General features: G+C 45.7%; 1 protein-coding gene across 1 annotated transcript; it reads left to right on the forward strand.

Annotated features, from left to right (window-relative positions):
* The first annotated feature begins 6,890 nt into the window (after nucleotides 1-6,890).
* Nucleotides 6,891-16,827, forward strand: LOC311108885 (leucine zipper transcription factor-like protein 1). The gene is made up of 10 exons (XM_084151677.1): nucleotides 6,891-7,067; nucleotides 8,083-8,207; nucleotides 8,376-8,570; nucleotides 13,015-13,072; nucleotides 13,233-13,304; nucleotides 13,430-13,495; nucleotides 14,539-14,616; nucleotides 15,074-15,250; nucleotides 15,454-15,557; nucleotides 15,703-16,827. Exons 1-10 carry the CDS (start codon nucleotides 7,065-7,067, stop codon nucleotides 15,719-15,721), a joined length of 897 nt encoding a protein of 298 aa, XP_084007803.1. The 5' UTR covers nucleotides 6,891-7,064; the 3' UTR covers nucleotides 15,722-16,827.
* The last annotated feature ends 1,488 nt before the right edge of the window (nucleotides 16,828-18,315 follow it).

Below are 18,315 nucleotides of genomic sequence, written 5' to 3' on the forward strand. Positions count from 1 at the left end.
TCAGGATGTGGCCCAGATGTTAATTGACAGCATGCCAGGGCGGATTGCAGAGGTCTTGAAAAAGAAGGGTCAACACTGCAAATATTGACTCTTTGAATAAACTTAATGTAATTGTCAATAAAAGCCTTTGACACTTATGGAATGCTTGTAATTATACTTCAGTATATCATAGTAACATCTGACAAAAATATCTAAAAACACTGAAGCAGCAAACTTTGTGAAGACCAATACGTGTCATTCTCAAAACTTTTGACCACGACTGTACTTTCTAAGATTAATTTTGTGCCTAACAAATTGTATAAACAGGTTCGGTGTTAGAGATAAAGAACTTTGTTTTTTTAATATGAATATTTTACTGAGCAGCAGTATTGTTTTGTTAATTGAGGGAATATGGACATTGAGGTCGCCCAAGATGATAATTTGGGGGATCCACAGATGATGCAATCTCTTTTGTACTCCACACTGCCCTTTCCCACCTGGACAAAAGGAACACCTATGAGAGAATGCTGTTCATAGACTACAGTTCAGCATATAACACAATAGTGCCCTCAAAGCTCATCACTAAGCTAAGGTCCAAGGGACTGAACCCCTCCCTCTGCAACTGGATCCTGGACTTCCTGACGGGCCGCCCCCTAGGTGGTGAGGGTAGGCAACATCACATCCGCCACGTTGATCCTCAACACGGAGGCCCCTCAGGGGTGCATAGTTAGTTCCTTCCTGTACTCCCTGTTCACCCACGACTTCAACACCATCATCAAGTTTGCAGATGACGTGACGGTGGTGGGCCTGATCACCAATGACAATGAGACAGCCTATAGGGAGGAGGTCAGAGACCTGGCAGTGTGGTGCAAGGACAACAACCTCTCCCTCAATGTGGACAAGACAAAGGAGCTTATCTTGGACAACAGGAAACGGAAGGCCGAACACACCCCCATTCACATCAAGAGCTTCAAGTTCCTAGGTGTCGACATCGCTAAGGACCTATCATGGCCCAAACACACCAACACAGTTGTGAAGAGTGCACGACAACATCTCTCCCCCCTCAGGAAGCTGAAAAGATTTGGCATGGGTGCTCAGATCCTCAAAAGGTTATACAGCTGCACCATTGAGAGCATCTTGACTGGCTGCAACACCGCTTCGTATGGCAACTGCTAGGCATCCGACCGCAAGGCGCTGCAGAGGGTACTGCATACGGTCCAGTACATCACTAGGGACGAACTCCCTGCCATCCAGGACCTCTACACCAGGCGGTGTCAGAGGAAAGTCCTGCAAATATTCTACGACTCCAGCGACCTAAGTCATAGACTGTTCTCTCTACTACTGCACGGCAAATGGTACCGGAGCACTAAGTCTGGGACCAAAAGGCTCCTGAACACATTTACATTTTACATTTACGTCATTTAGCAGACGCTCTTATCCAGAGCGACTTACAAATTGGTGCATTCACCTTATAGCCAGTGGGGGGGTAAGGCGGGGGGGGGGCGGTAGAAGGATTACTTTAACCTATCCCAGGTATTCCTTAAAGAGGTGGGGTTTCAAATGTCTCCGGAAGGTGGTGAGTGACTCCGCTGTCCTGGCGTCGTGAGGGAACTTGTTCCACCATTGGGGTGCAAGAGCAGTGAACAGTTTTGACTAGGCTGAGCGGGAACTGTGCTTCCGCAGAGGTAGGGGAGCCAGCAGGCCAGAGGTGGATGAACGCAATGCCCTCGTTTGGGTGTAGGGACTGATCAGAGCCTGAAGGTACGGAGGTGCCGTTCCCCTCACAGCTCCGTAGGCAAGCACCATGGTCTTGTAGCAGATGCGAGCTTCAACTGGAAGCCAGTGGAGTGTGCGGAGGAGCAGGGTGACATGAGAGAACTTGGGAAGTTTGAACACCAGACGGGCTGCGGCATTCTGGATGAGTTGTAGGGGTTTAATGGCACAGGCAGGGAGCCCAACCAACAGCGAGTTGCAGTAATCCAGACGGGAGATGACAAGTGCCTGGATTAGGACCTCTGCCGCTTCCTGTGTAAGGCAGGGTCGTACTCTCCGAATGTTGTAGAGCATGAACCTACAGGATCGGGTCACCGCCTTGATGTTAGCGGAGAACGACAGGGTGTTGTCCAGGTTCCCCGGGAGGAAGAGCAGCTCCGTCTTGCCAAGGTTCAGCTTGAGGTGGTGATCCGTCATCCATACTGATATGTCTGCCAGACATGCAGAGATGCGATTTGCCACCTGGTTATCAGAAGGGGGAAAGGAGAAGATTAGTTGTGAACACCTTCTACTACCAACCATTCGACTGCTAAATAGTTAATACCTTTTTGACTCTATGCACACACACACTGGACTCTACCCACACATAGGGTGCGTTCGTAAATTCACTCTGGCTATCTACTCTGATTTCAGAGCACTCTCGTCTGAGTGTGTCAGAGCGCATAATAACTGAAGGATTTATGAACAGGCAACACCCATTAAAAACACCCAAAAAAACATTATTAAATTGTTGCCAGCAGGACAGTTACAGTCACCAACACTCTAGATAACATGAAAACAGCCTAATCAGCTCTGCTAGGGCGAGTAGAATGGTCAGAGTGAGGTGTTCTTGTGTCTGGAAGTAACTAGCAAGCTAGCCATCTTTAGCCAGTTAGCTTGGGTGCTTGACAGCCGTTATGAAGTCAGAATGCTCGGATCAGTGTGCGCTCCGACAACGAAATGCTCTGAATTTACTAATGGACAATCTGATAATGCTCTGAATTTACAAACGCCCAGAGCGCACTCTGAATGTACTCTGGCACTCCAGTGAATTTACAAATGCACCCATAGTTACACTGACACACCAACACATACATACACACACACACACACACACACACACTCACACCTAACACATACACACAGGCACACATTCGCCACACACACTTCCATAGTCATCACATACATTGCTGCTGCTGTCTATTATCTATCCTGTTGCCTAGTCACTTTACCCCTACCTATATATCTCAATTTCCTCATACCCCTGCACATTGACTCGGTACTGGTACCTCATGTACAGTGCATTCGGAAAGTATTCAGACCACTTGACTTTTTCCACATTTTGTTACGTTACAGCCTTATTCTAAAATTGATTAAATTGTTTTTTCCCCTCATCAATCTACACACAATACCCCATAAAGACTACGCAAAAACAGGTTTTTAGAAAATAAAATGAAATATCACATTTACATAAGTATTCAGACCCTTTTCTCAGCACTTTGTTGAAGCACCTTTGGCAGTGACTACAGCCTTGAGTCTTCTTGGGTATGACGCTAGAAGCTTGGCTCAACTGTATTTGGAAAATGTCTCCCATTCTTCTCTGCAGATCCTCTCAAGCTCTGTCAGGTTGGATGGGGAGCGTCTCTGCACAGCTATTTTCAGCTATGATCGGGTTCAAGTCCGGGCTCTGGCTGGGCCACTCAAGGACATTCAAAGACTTAATAATAATAATATGCCATTTAGCAGACGCTTTTATCCAAAGCAACTTACAGTTATGCGTGCATACATTTTTGTGTATGGGTGGTCCCGGGGATCGAACCCACTACCTTGGCGTTACAATCGCCGTGCTCTACCAGCGGAGCTACAGAGGACCACTTGTCCCGAAGCCACTCCTGTGTTGTCTTGGCTGTGTTCTTAGGGTTGTTGTTGTCACGCCCTGGCTCTGGGGTCTCTAGTATGTTGAGCCAGGGTGTGAGTTGTCATGTGTGTTGGTTCTAGTTGTTGTATATCTATGTTGGCCAGGGTGGCTCCCAATCAGAGACGGCTGTAGCTCGTTGTCTCTGATTGGGAGTCATACTTAGGTAGCCGTTAGGCATTCATTCATTGTGGTTTCTTGTTCCGTGTTGGTTCGTGTATGTAACCAGGGACGTCACGTTTTCGTTTTGTTCGTGTGTTCATTCAAATTAATAAAATGTTCGCATTCCACGCTGCGCCTTGGTCCTCCTCTGTTCCCGACGAGCGTGACAGAAGAAACCACCAAGACTGGACCAAGCAGCGTGTCCAGGAGCCATCGCCAGGGAGATCTCTAGCAGATCTCCTTCGCCTCCTCGACTGGGTCAAGCCGGGTGAGGAAGAGAAGGGCTTGATATGGAAGCAGAAGGGCGAAAGGCTGGCGAGGGACATGGAGACCTGGTCCACGGGTAGGAGAGACACCCAGAAATTTTTTAGGGGGGGGCTAACGCCGTGGACGACGGGCCAGCAGGAGACCGCGGCAGAGCGGCCCAGCGGGTTGGCAATGGAGGCCGCCAGGTTACGGGGGCCACTGGTCGAAGAGGGGATGGAAGGTGTAGAGGCACGGCGAGAGGTACTGGGGTGTGTTACCAGTCCAGTCCGGCCCATTCCAGATCCCGGCGTAGGACCAGTGGTGTGTGTCCCCAGTACGGTCCGGCCTGTTCCTGCTCCCCGCACCCGGCCAATGGTGCGCGTCGTCAGCCCGGCTCGGCCCGTTCCTGCTCCCCGCACCAAGTCAGTGGTGCGCTTCGTCAGCCCGGCTCGGCCCGTTCCTGCTCCCCGCACCAAGTCAGTGGTGCGCTTCGTCAGCCCGGCTCGGCCCATTCCTGCTCCCCGCACCAAGTCAGTGGTGCGCTTCGTCAGCCCGGCTCGGCCCGTTCCTGCTCCCCACACCAAGTCAGTGGTGCGCTTCGTCAGCCCGGCTCGGCCCATTCCTGCTCCCCGCACCAAGTCAGTGGTGCGCTTCGTCAGCCCGGCTCGGCCCGTTCCTGCTCCCCGCACCAAGTCAGTGGTGCGCTTCGTCAGCCCGGCTCGGCCCGTTCCTGCTCCCCGCACCAAGTCAGTGGTGCGTTTCGTCAGCCCGGTTCGGCCCGCTCCTGGTCCCCGCACCAGGTCAGGGGTGCGTTTCGTCAGCCCGGCTCGGGCCGTTCCTGCTCCCCACACCAAGCCAGTGGTGTGCGTCGTCAGTCCGGCACAGCCCGTGCCTGTTCCACTGGTGCCTGGTTCAGCACGGGTCAGCTGCTTCACGCCGGAGCTAGAGCAATCCGTTCCACCAGTGTGCAGTCCAGCTCCGGTCAGCAGGGCCAGACCGGACCAGGGGTACTTTGGGGGGTTAGAGAGCGAGTGGGGATCATGCCCGGAGCCGGATCCGCCGCCAAGGCGGAGTGCCCACCCGGTCCCTCCCCTGTGGTATTTGGTTGGCGCGGTCGGAGTCCGCGCCTTTAGGGGGGGGTACTGTCACGCCCTGGCTCTGGGGACTCTAGTATGTTGAGCCAGGGTGTGAGTTGTCATGTGTGTTGGTTCTAGTTGTTGTATATCTATGTTGGCCAGGGTGGCTCCCAATCAGAGACGGCTGTAGCTCGTTGTCTCTGATTGGGAGTCATACTTAGGTAGCCGTTAGGCATTCATTCATTGTGGTTTCTTGTTCCGTGTTGGTTCGTGTATGTAACCAGGGACGTCACGTTTTCGTTTGGTTGTTTTGTTCGTGTGTTCATTCAAATTAATAAAATGTTCGCATTCCACGCTGCGCCTTGGTCCTCCTCTGTTCCCGACGAGCGTGACAGTTGTCCTGTTGGAAGGTGAACCTTCGCCCCAGTCTGAGGTCCTGAGCGCTCTGGAGCAGGTTTTCATCAAGGGTCTCTCTGTACTTTGCTCCGTTCATCTTTCCCTCGACCCTGACTAGTCTCCCAGTCCCTGCAGCTGAAAAACATCCCCACAGCATGATGTTGCCACCACCATGCTTCACCGTAGGGATGGTATTGGCCAGGTGATGAGCGGTGCCTGGTTTACTCCAGACGTGACGCTTGGCATTCAGGCCATAGAGTTCAATCTTGGTTTCGTCAGACCAGATAATCTTTTCTCATGATCTGAGAGTCCTTTAGGTGCCTTTTGTAAAACTCCAAGTGGGCTGTCGTGTGTCTTTTACTGAGGAGTGGCTTCCGTCTGGCCACTCTACCATAAAGGCCTAACTGGTGGAGTGCTGCAGAGATGGTCGTCCTTCTGGAAGGTTCTCCCATCTCCACAGAGGAACTCTGGAGCTCTGTCAGAGTGACCATCGGGTTCTTGGTCACCTCCCTGACCAAGGCCCTTCTCCCCTGATTGCACAGTTTGGCCGGACGGACAGTCTTGGTGGTTCCAAACTTCTTCCATTTAAGAATGATGGAGGCCACTGTGTTCTTGGGGACCTTACATTTTCAATGCTGCAGAAATGTTTTGGTACCCTTCCCCAGATCTGTGCCTCGATACAATCCTCTCTCGGAGCTCTACGGACAATTCTTTCGACCTCATGGCTTGGTTTTTGCTCTGACATGCACTGTCAACTGTGGGACCTTATATAGACAGGTGTGTGCCTTTCCAAATCCTGTCCAATCATTTGAATTTACAACAGGTGGACTCCAATGAAGTTGTAGAAACATCTCAAGGATGATCAATGGAAACAGGATGCACCTGAGCTCAATTTCGAGCCTCATAGCAAAGGGTCTGAATACTTATTTAAATAAGGTATTTCTGTTTTTATAAAGACCTGTTTTCGCTTTTTCATTATGGGTATTGTGTGTAGATTGATGAGGAAAACAATTAATTAATCCATTTTAGAATAAGGCTGTAACGTAACAAAATGTAGAAAAAGTGAAAGGGTCTGAATACTTTTCCAAATGTGCTGTATAGTACCTCAAGTATACAGCACCTCAAGTATACAGTATGACAAATGTATGCACTCTCTAACTGTAAGTCGCTCTGGATAAGAGCGTCTGCTAAATGACTAAAATGTAAATGTAAAAAGTAATTTCATAGGATCTCTATTGAATGTATAGAAATAGAAATTCCAACCGAACAAGGAATATTGACTTGAATGGGGATTTCCATTCTAGTTATTATATTTCTATGGTTGAACGTGCTCCATGGTTACCAACGCAATGACGCTTTTCCGTATCCAAGACATCTCCAGCGTTGAAGAGGCGAACTAGCTGATTTAATCTTTTCATATATCACCATAAATAAATATAGCTAGTTAAAAGCGTAGTGTAACTATTAGTTTGTGCATTGTGGTCTAGCTAGTTAACATAACATTTAGCAGTAAAAGAGTCGGGTGTTTGGGGTCAACAATGGTGAGTAACATTAGCAGACTAGCTAGCTACGTTAGGAAGCTAAGCTAATTTATCCCAGCTAACGTTAACTAGCTAATTTATGTAGCTAGCAACATGATATGGCCAGCTTGCTGGTGTGGATTTAGCAAGGGATCAAATTGTATTTGTCACATGCGCCGCATACAACGCAACGGGTGTAACATCGTTAGACTTAACCGTGAAATGATTGCTTACGAGCCCGTCCCAACGATGCAGAGTAAAAAAAAAATATATGTGCAGGGGTATGAGGTATTTGAGGTAAATATGTGACGTTACATGAGTCATGTCATGAAGGCAGGGTAAAGTGACTAACTCGTAAACGAGGCATCAGGATACTGTTGATATGTTCGAACAATCACTCTATCGATGCGGTCGACTGCACGGATAGTTAGTTAGCTAACGTTAGTTTAGTCAGTTAGTAGCGAAATGCAACATGAGCTAGCTAGCCAAGTGACTGCTACTAGGCTAGCTACCTAATATAATGTACAATGAAGTTTCCATGACAACGCAGTGCTCGACGCTGATTAGCTAGGGTTTCCACGAATTACCACAGCCACAGAAAATTGGCTATATCGTAAAAATGCATGAAAACTAAAATGAGCTATTTGTTCTTAATTTAAGGTTAGGGTTATGTATAAGGTTAACAGTGTGGTTAGGGTTAGGTTTAAAATCACATTTGAATAAGATAAATTGTAGAAATAGTCGGGTTTTTTGACTCTGTGGCTGTGGTAACTAGTGTCGACTGTTAGGTAACCATCCATAGCCTAGCTAGTGATTGCAGCTACAGAACCTTGCAGTACCCCCCCCACCCCCCCCCCCCCCCCCCACCTCCACACACACTGCCTTGTTCAATATTGTGCTTGAAACAGTAACTTAACCTGCTAGCTAAATAACTAACTATAATTAATCAAGAGGGCCACAACCACAGATCTGTCTTCTAGTTTGCGTTACTTAGCTGGAGATTGACATCCATCCCTGTTCCTCTTTCTCCTTGAAGGCTGAGTTTGGTTTCAATGAACACCATCAGAATGAGGCCATCAACTACATGCGCTTTGCACGCTCCAAGAGGGTCATCAGACTCAAGACCATTGACTCCTGCTTCGAGGACCTTAAAGACAGCAGGTGGTGTATCACACCATTTTCATGTTGTTTATCACAGCTAGCCAACAATGTTTGTCGGAGGAATGCAAGTCAATTTTTTTAGGACAGCTTTTAAGGGTATTTGTGTGTATCTCCAAAGAAGAAGTTCCCCCACAGGGAGAAGGTTATTCTATTTCTATTCTATTCTAGGCTAGTGGAGGAGACATTCACAGTGGACGAGGTGCGGGACATGCTGGACGGGCTGCAGCTGGTGGTGCGAGGGGAGGTGGAGACGGAGCTCATCAACACAGCCCACACTAACGTGCTGCTGCTCCGGCAGCTCTTCTCCCAGGCTGAGAAGTTCTACCTCCGTCTGCAGACTGACATCTCGGAGCTGGAGAACAGGTGGGCTGTGGGGACGAGTAGCTAGGAGGTGGGCTGTGGGGATGGGTGGGATGGCTTGGAGGTGCACTGTGGGGATGGGTGGGATGGCTTGGAGGTGGGCTGTGGAGATGGGTGGGATGGCTTGGAGGTGGACTGTGGGATGGCTTGGAGGTGGACTGTGGGGATGGGTGGGATGGCTTGGAGGTGGACTGTGGGGATGGGTGGGATGGCTTGGAGGTGCACTGTGGGGATGGGTGGGATGGCTTGGAGGTGGGCTGTGGAGATGGGTGGGATGGCTTGGAGGTGGACTGTGGGATGGCTTGGAGGTGGACTGTGGGGATGGGTGGGATGGCTTAGAGGTGGACTGTGGGGATGGGTGGGATGGCTTGGAGGTGGACTGTGGGGATGAGGGGGGGCTGCAAGGGCAGGCTGAATCCCGTTTTGCGGCTCAGTTGGTAGAGCATGGCTCTTGCAAAGCCAGGGTTGTGGGATCGATTCCCACAGGGGAGCAGTACGAAAATGTATGCACTCCTTACTGTAAGTTACTCTGGATAAGAGCGTCTGCTTAATGACTAAAATGTAAAGTAGTAGATAGTACTGAGAATTAGGGAGTGTGTGTGAAGGTATATTTCAGTTTAAGGGTCAACGAGAGGGTGACACTCAGGTGGGAAGCAACATTTTAACCTCAACATGCCTCTGTGTGTAGCCTGTCAGCAGAGCCTCTCATATGTACACTGAGAGTGTGAGCAGTAAATGTCCCTCCCATTCAAAGCAGAAGCCACTTCCTTCAGTGTAGCAGAAGCCACTTCCTAGGCTACGTAAATCACTGAGGTTATTGCCAAGCCACACATTCTCATGAGAATGGTACCCTGCTTTTCAATTTCTGTGGTTTCCTACTCTCACTGAAATGCCGGCAGATGCGACCATAGCTTCTGATACATGTGTGGGTGGAGTAGTTCACATGATATGATACCTAAGGAATGTTTGTTTTGGTTGATGCCTGCCTTTCCTGCCATATATTGACAGGACGTTTGCTATTCACCACATGTAGTGGTGAAAGTTCTAAAAACATGTTTGTACAATTTACACTGTAAATGGGAAGAAAATATAAATGGTCTAGGCTAAGTGGAGACGAAACAAAATGTGTAGAAAACTGCCAATGAAAGGTCCCTGTTGCATCCAGGGTTATTAAGCATGGCTGCCAAGAATGTCTTACAGCAGTGCTTAATAACATGCCTGGACAAAGAGGGATGTGGGAATGTTCAGTACCAGTAAAAACAGCTTTATCTCATGGAGAGGGGTTGTCCCATTTTTACTTTGCCCTTAGCGGACATACTTACACTGTGCCAAAAAATGTATTAGCGCATCTTTCCCTTTTACCATGCTGAATTTACCACAGGATCATTCATCATGGTGCCTCAGATCAGAGGTGCTAAATACATAGCAGGAAACAATGCAGCGTGGCCATAGTCAAGTCTGGCCAGCAATGAAACATGGGCAACTAGCTGGTGGCTCAATTAATCTCAATAGCACACTTCCTAAATCTAAACTCGGACTTAAGGCTATTGAAGCAATTACGTAAAGGGTTATTAGCAGGTAACGGTTTCTCCCACTTCACTACCCTTTTCCCCCAACAATACAATGAAATGGGAGGGTGAGGCTAAGGACCGTTCCCTCACACTCACTCCTCCACTCTGTGGATGGATCTGAACTTGTTACTTGGGCACAGGAACATGCCACATTGAAATGTATAGCATGGCTCTGTGATGTGGAGTACATTTCCAGGCCCAGGGACTGTGTTAATGGGTATTTTAGAGAGGGAGGGGTAAGCCATTCCTTTTACAGTCCCAACCTTTTTATGTTGAAAAGCTGGCAGTCCATCAGCAAGGTAGAATGGAGACAGTGGTTACATGGCAAATGGACTCAAAGAGACCATTTTCGTACTTTACCAAAAATACTTTGATTTACCACTACTATGGATATTGTGAGATTGGTGAATGAGTGTGTGGGGATGAGACATATACAGTGGGGGAAAAAAGTATTTAGTCAGCCACCAATTGTGCAAGTTCTCCCACTTAAAAAGATGAGAGAGGCCTGTAATTTTCATCATAGGTACACGTCAACTATGACAGACAAATTGAGAGAAAAGAATTCCAGAAAATCACATTGTAGGATTTTTAATGAATTTATTTGCAAATTATGGTGGAAAATAAGTATTTGGTCACCTACAAACAAGCAAGATTTCTGGCTCTCACAGACCTGTAACTTCTTCTTTAAGAGGCTCCTCTGTCCTCCACTTGTTACCTGTATTAATGGCACCTGTTTGAACTTGTTATCAGTATAAAATACACCTGTCCACAACCTCAAACAGTCACACTCCAAACTCCACTATGGCCAAGACCAAAGAGCTGTCAAAGGACACCAGAAACAAAATTGTAGACCTGCACCAGGCTGGGAAGACTGAATCTGCAATAGGTAAGCAGCTTGGTTTGAAGAAATCAACTGTGGGAGCAATTATTAGGAAATGGAAGACATACAAGACCACTGATAATCTCCCTCGATCTGGGGCTCCACGCAAGATCTCACCCCGTGGGGTCAAAATGATCACAAGAACGGTGAGCAAAAATCCCAGAACCACACGGGGGGACCTAGTGAATGACCTGCAGAGAGCTGGGACCAAAGTAACAAAGCCTACCATCAGTAACACACTACGCCGCCAGGGACTCAAATCCTGCAGTGCCAGACGTGTCCCCCTGCTTAAGCCAGTACATGTCCAGGCCCGTCTGAAGTTTGCTAGAGTGCATTTGGATGATCCAGAAGAGGATTGGGAGAATGTCATATGGTCAGATGAAACCAAAATATAACTTTTTGGTAAAAACTCAACTCGTCGTGTTTGGAGGACAAAGAATGCTGAGTTGCATCCAAAGAACATCCAAAGAACACCATACCTACTGTGAAGCATGGGGGTGGAAACATCATGCTTTGGGGCTGTTTTTCTGCAAAGGGACCAGGACGACTGATCCGTGTAAAGGAAAGAATGAATGGGGCCATGTATCGTGAGATTTTGAGTGAAAACGTCCTTCCATCAGCAAGGGCATTGAAGATGAAACGTGGCTGGGTGTTTCAGCATGACAACGATCCCAAACACACCGCCCGGGCAACGAAGGAGTGGCTTCGTAAGAAGCATTTCAAGGTCCTGTAGTGGCCTAGCCAGTCTCCAGATCTCAACCCCATAGAAAATATTTGGAGGGAGTTGAAAGTCCGTGTTGCCCAGTGACAGCCCCAAAACATTACTGCTCTAGAGGAGATCTGCATGGAGGAATGGGCCAAAATACCAGCAACAGTGTGTGAAAACCTTGTGAAGACTTACAGAAAACGTTTGACCTGTGTCATTGCCAACAAAGGGTATATAACAAAGTATTGAGAAACTTTTGTTATTGACCAAATACTTATTTTCCACCATAATTTGCAAATAAATTCATTAAAAATCCTACAATGTGATTTTTTTGGATTTTTTTTTCTCATTTTGTCTGTCATAGTTGACGTGTACCTATGATGAAAATTACAGGCCTCTCTCATCTTTTTAAGTGGGAGAACTTGCACAATTGGTGGCTGACTAAATACTTTTTCCCCCCACTGTAGGTTTGATCCAATGTCACACAATTTATTCCAAGGGACTATAATGAATACTGTGTTCCAAATCCATGAGCCCGTATGGATTCTATTTGAGTTATGGCACTGTTAGCTTGCAATTCGTTTTTTTTTGTAGCAATTTGGGTCTTTGTTTGTATTTGACATCTAACATCTGCTGAGTTGAGAATATTAACCAGCTGTGTTTTAAACTACATTTGACCTTCATTACACTGACACCAGTCATAGAACAAAAACAAAACATAAAAAACCAAGCCCTGTGCTTTTGTAGATTATGTTTTTGTGTTTCTATTACGCCTACAGTCACTCAATAAGATAACCTACCAAGGTGTCCCGAAAAAATGGGGAATACGCCCCTAGTAGCCACAGATCTACGTGCGTTCTGCAGCTTCTTCAAACCACATAGAAGCGTGTAGAGAGGTGCTTTGTTTACCACAAACATTTTGTTCAACTCTCTTAAGGAGGACAACAAGTGTGTTTTATTTTTCTTCTTAAAGATACATACAGTAACTGCCAGGTGGCTGCTCCCCTGTACTCCACCTCAAATGTTTTGCACAATGTTATTCTGTAGGTCACTTTCATAAAGGAACATGCTAAGCTGTTATAGGCCACGTTTCTCCTACTTTCAGACGACCAATGAGTCAGTACACTCACTGAAACTCACTGTATGGTATCAAACATTCTGTCATTACTCTGGGTCGTTTATAAGCTATAAATGTGCCTTAAAGTCAAACTTTTTTTCAAATGAACATGTTCTCATTTTTTGTCCATCTCTCTTTTTCTCGTCCCCTTTGCTCTTTTTCATTATCTACAGAGAGTTGTTAGAGCAAGTGGCTGAGTTTGAGAAGACTGAGTTTAAAATCCCAAATAAGGTGAGTGCCCAACCACTTTTAACCATTTCCCTTTTATAAAAAATAAGCGTGCATTTATTACATGGTTAGGGTTAGGGCTGAAATGTTGCAAATCATGCATTGACGCTATTTATTGATGGGAGAGTATGTGCTCACTTACATGCCTTGCTTCCTTACCCAGACTAACCAGGAAATTAGCAAGCCCAAGTTAGCGCCGCTGAATGAAGGTGGGGTATCTGAACTTCTCAACAAGGTAAGGTACTCAAACCTCATCTGGTAGTACAGATTTATTTTGTAATATAGGAGTAATAACACCAGCTCAGCAGCTATTTCACCAACCATTTCATCAACTGTTACTTCACGTTGGTTTTTCATCAGGAGATATCAAGGCTACAAGAGGAAAATTATAAGCTGAAAGGCAGGCTCCGGACTTTGGAAACCCAGGTACTTCACACAAAAACACATCTGAATCCATAAGGTGTGTTTCTGATTGACATATTCTTACTTAGTTATGACGTTGCTTATCAATGGTGTGGTACTGTAAATTTGGACATAATTTTGTCAAGTTCTGTACCTGATCACATCCATTATCATGATTAGTTTATAATGGCACGACAATATTCACCTGAATGACTCCTGATTTCCTAGTAACCACAGAACAATCATGAGCTGCTTGTCTGCTAGAATGGATGGCCAACCGACTGCCTTGTTTGTTATTTGGGTAGCTATTTCCTCGCAAAGTGCATTTTGAAGTCATCAATGTATATAAGTACAATTCTTTCAGCATAGTCTGGAAACCGTGTGTATGTTAGCTGCGGATTGGCTGTTAACATATTCAGGATTTCCATGTCAATGTTGGCAGTGTCATACTCCTAAAAGAAACAAATGAAAGACATTGTACTGTAGCAAGCTAGCTATCTGGCTAGAATAGCCTGCTATGTTACTAGCTAAGTAAGTTATGTTATACTACTCTAGCTATTGCCATTCCAGCTGACAATCAGCTGATTGCACTTGCCAACGTTAGCTAACTAGCTAGCTTGATGTTACTGTAGCTAAAAGCAAGGTTAGTGACACGCTGACACGCCAAATGCATGTTGCAAGGGCAATATGTTAATCTTACATTGTCCTCATCACTGTCGCTGTCAACCAGTCTCAAAAATAGATGAAACAACATTGTTAACTACCCAAAAGAGAGCAGTCACGCCTTCTCTGTTTTCATTTTCATTTGTGAACCGTTTTATCGTGCGTGAATTCGTCATTATCAAGCGTTCTAGGACGCTCGAACCAGAGCACTCGCTTTTCAGAGCAGAGCGTCCAGAGTGAATTTACGAACACACCCTTAAATGCACTCAACTTATTGTAACTTTTGACATCATTGTATTTTGTGCTCATGTTTCCACCTGACCTACACCTGACCTTGCTAATTGAATGATCGATGTTGGTATCACTTAAATGCAGTATCATGCAGTACACTGATTGTGTTTCAGGCCATGGGTGCGTTGGATGAGAAGACCAGGGCGGAGAGGGCTCTCAAAGACCTGCAGAAGGTCCAGGGGGAACAGCAGGTACTGTAGCAACATAAGGGCCATGGGTTCAAGGTCATAGGTTAACAATATAACAGACAAACATGGGTCAAATGACCATAGAATGACAGCTGCACTTGACTTTTCAGTAGTATTCCCTGTTTACTTCCTGGTTTTTGTGCATTGTAGTATTTATTTCCTTTTAGTGAAGCTGTCCACATGCAGGCCTTGTGTTTTATGATGTGTTGGAAGCTTTTGTCCTCCTCTTTTTCTGAACGATTACTATTATTTAATTTGCTTTCATGGAAATCAACTGGTATGTATCAATCCAACACTATACATTGTGTGTTGAATATATGTAAATCTAAGTGTGCATCCCAAATGGCACCCTATTCCCATAGGGCTCTGGTCAAAAGTACTGCACTGTATAGGGAAAAGGGGGCCATTTTGTCCGCACATAAAAGTTCACCCACTGACGTGCTGTCTCTCTTTCCCCAAGACGGCCGCCCGTTCTCAGGATATCACTAGTCTGGAGGACACGGTGGCAGCACTGCAGGAAGACTACCAGAAGTCCCTGAGTGTCAACGCTGCCTCCCAAAGAGACCTGCAGGAGAACCTGATGTCTGCCAAACATGACCTGCTTAGGGTACAGGAACAACTGGCCCTGGCAGAGAAGGTACGTGCCTGGCCTGTATCCTATACTGGTACCTACCTGATGCCTTTCACATAAATCATGCATTCATTTCAACCAATGGACAATTGTGTGAACTTCAATCTCAAAATATCTGAAGTTAGCATTTGAATTGTATATCTGCCATTTCGAGGTTATCATGCAATCCTGTTGTGTGTGTGTGTGTGTGTGTGTGTGTGTGTGTGTAGGAGCTGGACAAGAAGTTCCAGCAGACTTCTGCCTACCGCAACATGAAGGAGATCCTCACCAAGAAAAATGAGCAGATCAAGGACATCAGGAAACGGCTTTCAAAGTGAGTCGGTTAATTATTATACAAATGATTATGTATGATATATAGACAGATTGATTGATTGAGATTCTTCTCCTGAAAGATGATTGTGTTTGCAGGTCCTGTCTAACAACCTTCTCCGCTAACAGTTCTAATGTATCATTTCTAGATACGAGTCCGATGAATGAACCCTTTGCATCACACAGCAAGACACAAAATGGAGGTTAAAGAGGGTAGAAATGGCCCAAAACCTGGGACTGTCACCCTGGTGAAGGTTTTGGCACATTTACCATGTATTTCTTCCCCACTGCAGGAGCAGGTGCTTTGAACAAAAAATTGAATTGAGAATATCACCTGTAGTTCAGAACCTTTCAGAAGAATCGTATCATCTCGCTGATCCAGCAGCTTTTGTAGTCATTGGCTTTAGGATATGATTGTGGGGTATTAAGGGTTGGGGGCTAATCGACAGAGCCTCCTATGGTCAGTCTCACTGGGAGAAGAACCTTGAATGTCTCTGTCCCTCTGCTATACCGTTCTGTCCCATATCTAGGAGCTGGAGCTTTGTGTGTTTAGTACTAGGTTTTCCTCATTGCACTATGCAAGTACTTTCACGTCCTTGACTTGCTGTCTAAAAAGGAGGCCTTCTGAATAGGAGAGATATGCCTGAAGCTTTGCAGCTGTCTATATCTGATGGTGATGGGTAAATTTTTCCATGACACCAACTCATAGATTATTTTCTCTTCTCAAGACGGTATATTCTTTTTCACCTATTTCTATGTAGCTAGGGCATCATGCAACATCTTTTTATATGTATTCAGCTGGCGGAATTCAGAGCTCAATGATAGTGAATAGTCATGGCTAATGGTACATATTATGAATCGCAGCATAGCATAACTTTCCAAATATATCTTGAGGAGAAGGTTTTGGAGGGAAACGTTTACATAGTATGATTTGACATGTTTTCTTATTTTTCGTACAATTTTTATCCTGTTTTAGCATATAAAAAATGCTTGGAAAGATCAGAGGTTGGACCTAAGCGAATGTACAAATACTTCCCTACACATATAGAATATTTTTATGGGAACATTGAACTCTTTTGTCCTTAATCCTGATAATAGCCTGGTATCAAGGCATATATTGTATTGTGTCTGGCATGTGTGTAATATGACAAAAGTTCAATGATACAGTCTTTGACGTAATGCTCTTGTAGAGTATGATACACGACCACCTATGTCATATTAGACGTGTATGTGTGATATGTTTGAATTGTTGTGAGGTAATAAAAGCTGTTACCAAAATGGCAGCTTCTTTCACATTTGTTCAATGTGCACCCTGGGACAGAATATAAAGATGTGGGCCTGCAAGCAGCTATCTAAAGCTAATCCTCACACTAAAATGAATGGGCCAGGATATGGGTCGTGGCAGTGCTTCTCTATGGGCCGCACCATGGCAGCAGGGGGCTGGGAGCGTGTGCAGCTCTGGCTGCAGCAGTAGCATCTGCTTCTGCGGGGCCCATGCTGGCCAATGAGCCCAACGGAGCCACCACCACCACGGCTGAGTACGAGACCCAGCTGATGGAGTACCGCGGTGAACAGGAGCGCCTCACCCTGGACACGGTTAAACTGGAGATTGAGCTGGACGGCATCCGGTGAACCACCCATGAGATGAAGGCCAAGTAAGAGTCTCACTGTAAGTCATTTCTCTGAGAAAAGTGCATGTTTGCTTCCCAAATGGCACCCTATTCCCTATATAGTACACTACTTTCAATCAGGGCCCATAGGAAAATTGCAATTGGCTCAGAACAGGGCAGCACAGCTGGTCCTTGGATGTACACAGAGAGCTAACATTAATAATATGCATGCCAATCTCTCCTGGCTCAAAGTGGAGGAGAGATTGACTTCATCACTACTTGTATTTGTGAGAGGTATTGACATGTTGAGAGCACCGAGCTGTCTGTTTGAACTACGGACACCCATGCATACCCCACAAGACATGCCACCAGAGGTCTCTTCACAGTCCAGAACAGACTATGGGAGGCGCACAGTACTACATAGAGCAATGACTACGTGGAACTCTATTCCACATCAAGTAACTCATGCCAGCAGTAAAATTAGATTTAAAAAACAGATACAAATTATGGAAAAGTGGAGACTGTGAAGCAACACAAACATAGACACATGCATACAAACACACGATAACATACGCACTACACACACATGTACACATGGATTTTGTGTTATAGATATGTGGTAGAAGAGTAGAGACCTTAGGGGACACACTTAATATGTTGTGAAATCTGTTATGAGTGTATTGTAATGTTTTTTAAATGTATAACTGCCTTGATTTTGCTGGACCCCAGGAAGAGTAGCTGCTGCCATAATAAATACAAATAGGGGCCTGGTCGAAAGTAGTGAACTATAAAGGGAAAAGGGTGTCATTTGGGATGCATGTGTTTTTTAAAACATGCTAGCTATGCATTGTCTGCTAAACCAATTTTGAAAAGATGTTTATGATTACCTGTCATACCTGTCACCTTTTGGTCATGCAGGTATGATTTTGAACAAGGCTGGAAGCATGAAGAGGGTACTGCAGAATCTATGCTTATAAATATCAGATTTCATTAAAGGCCCAATGCAGCCGTTTTTATCTCGATATCCAATAATTTCTTGGTACCTTCACTATGTTCTTTTTCAATTAAAATGGTCAAAAATAACTTCTTAGCAAAGAGCAATTTCTCAAGCAAGAATTTTGCTAGGACTGTCTGGGAGTGGTCTGAGTGGGG

The sequence above is a fragment of the Coregonus lavaretus genome (genome assembly GCF_964263955.1).
Source record: "Coregonus lavaretus genome assembly, chromosome: 34".
NCBI lineage: Eukaryota > Metazoa > Chordata > Actinopteri > Salmoniformes > Salmonidae > Coregonus > Coregonus lavaretus.

Coding starts and splice junctions, on each gene's coding strand:
- LOC311108885 (XM_084151677.1), top strand. Junction 8,571..13,014: donor ATCTCGGAGCTGGAGAACAG/GTGGGCTGTGGG, acceptor CATTATCTACAG/AGAGTTGTTAGAGCAAGTGG. Junction 15,251..15,453: donor AACTGGCCCTGGCAGAGAAG/GTACGTGCCTGG, acceptor GTGTGTGTGTAG/GAGCTGGACAAGAAGTTCCA.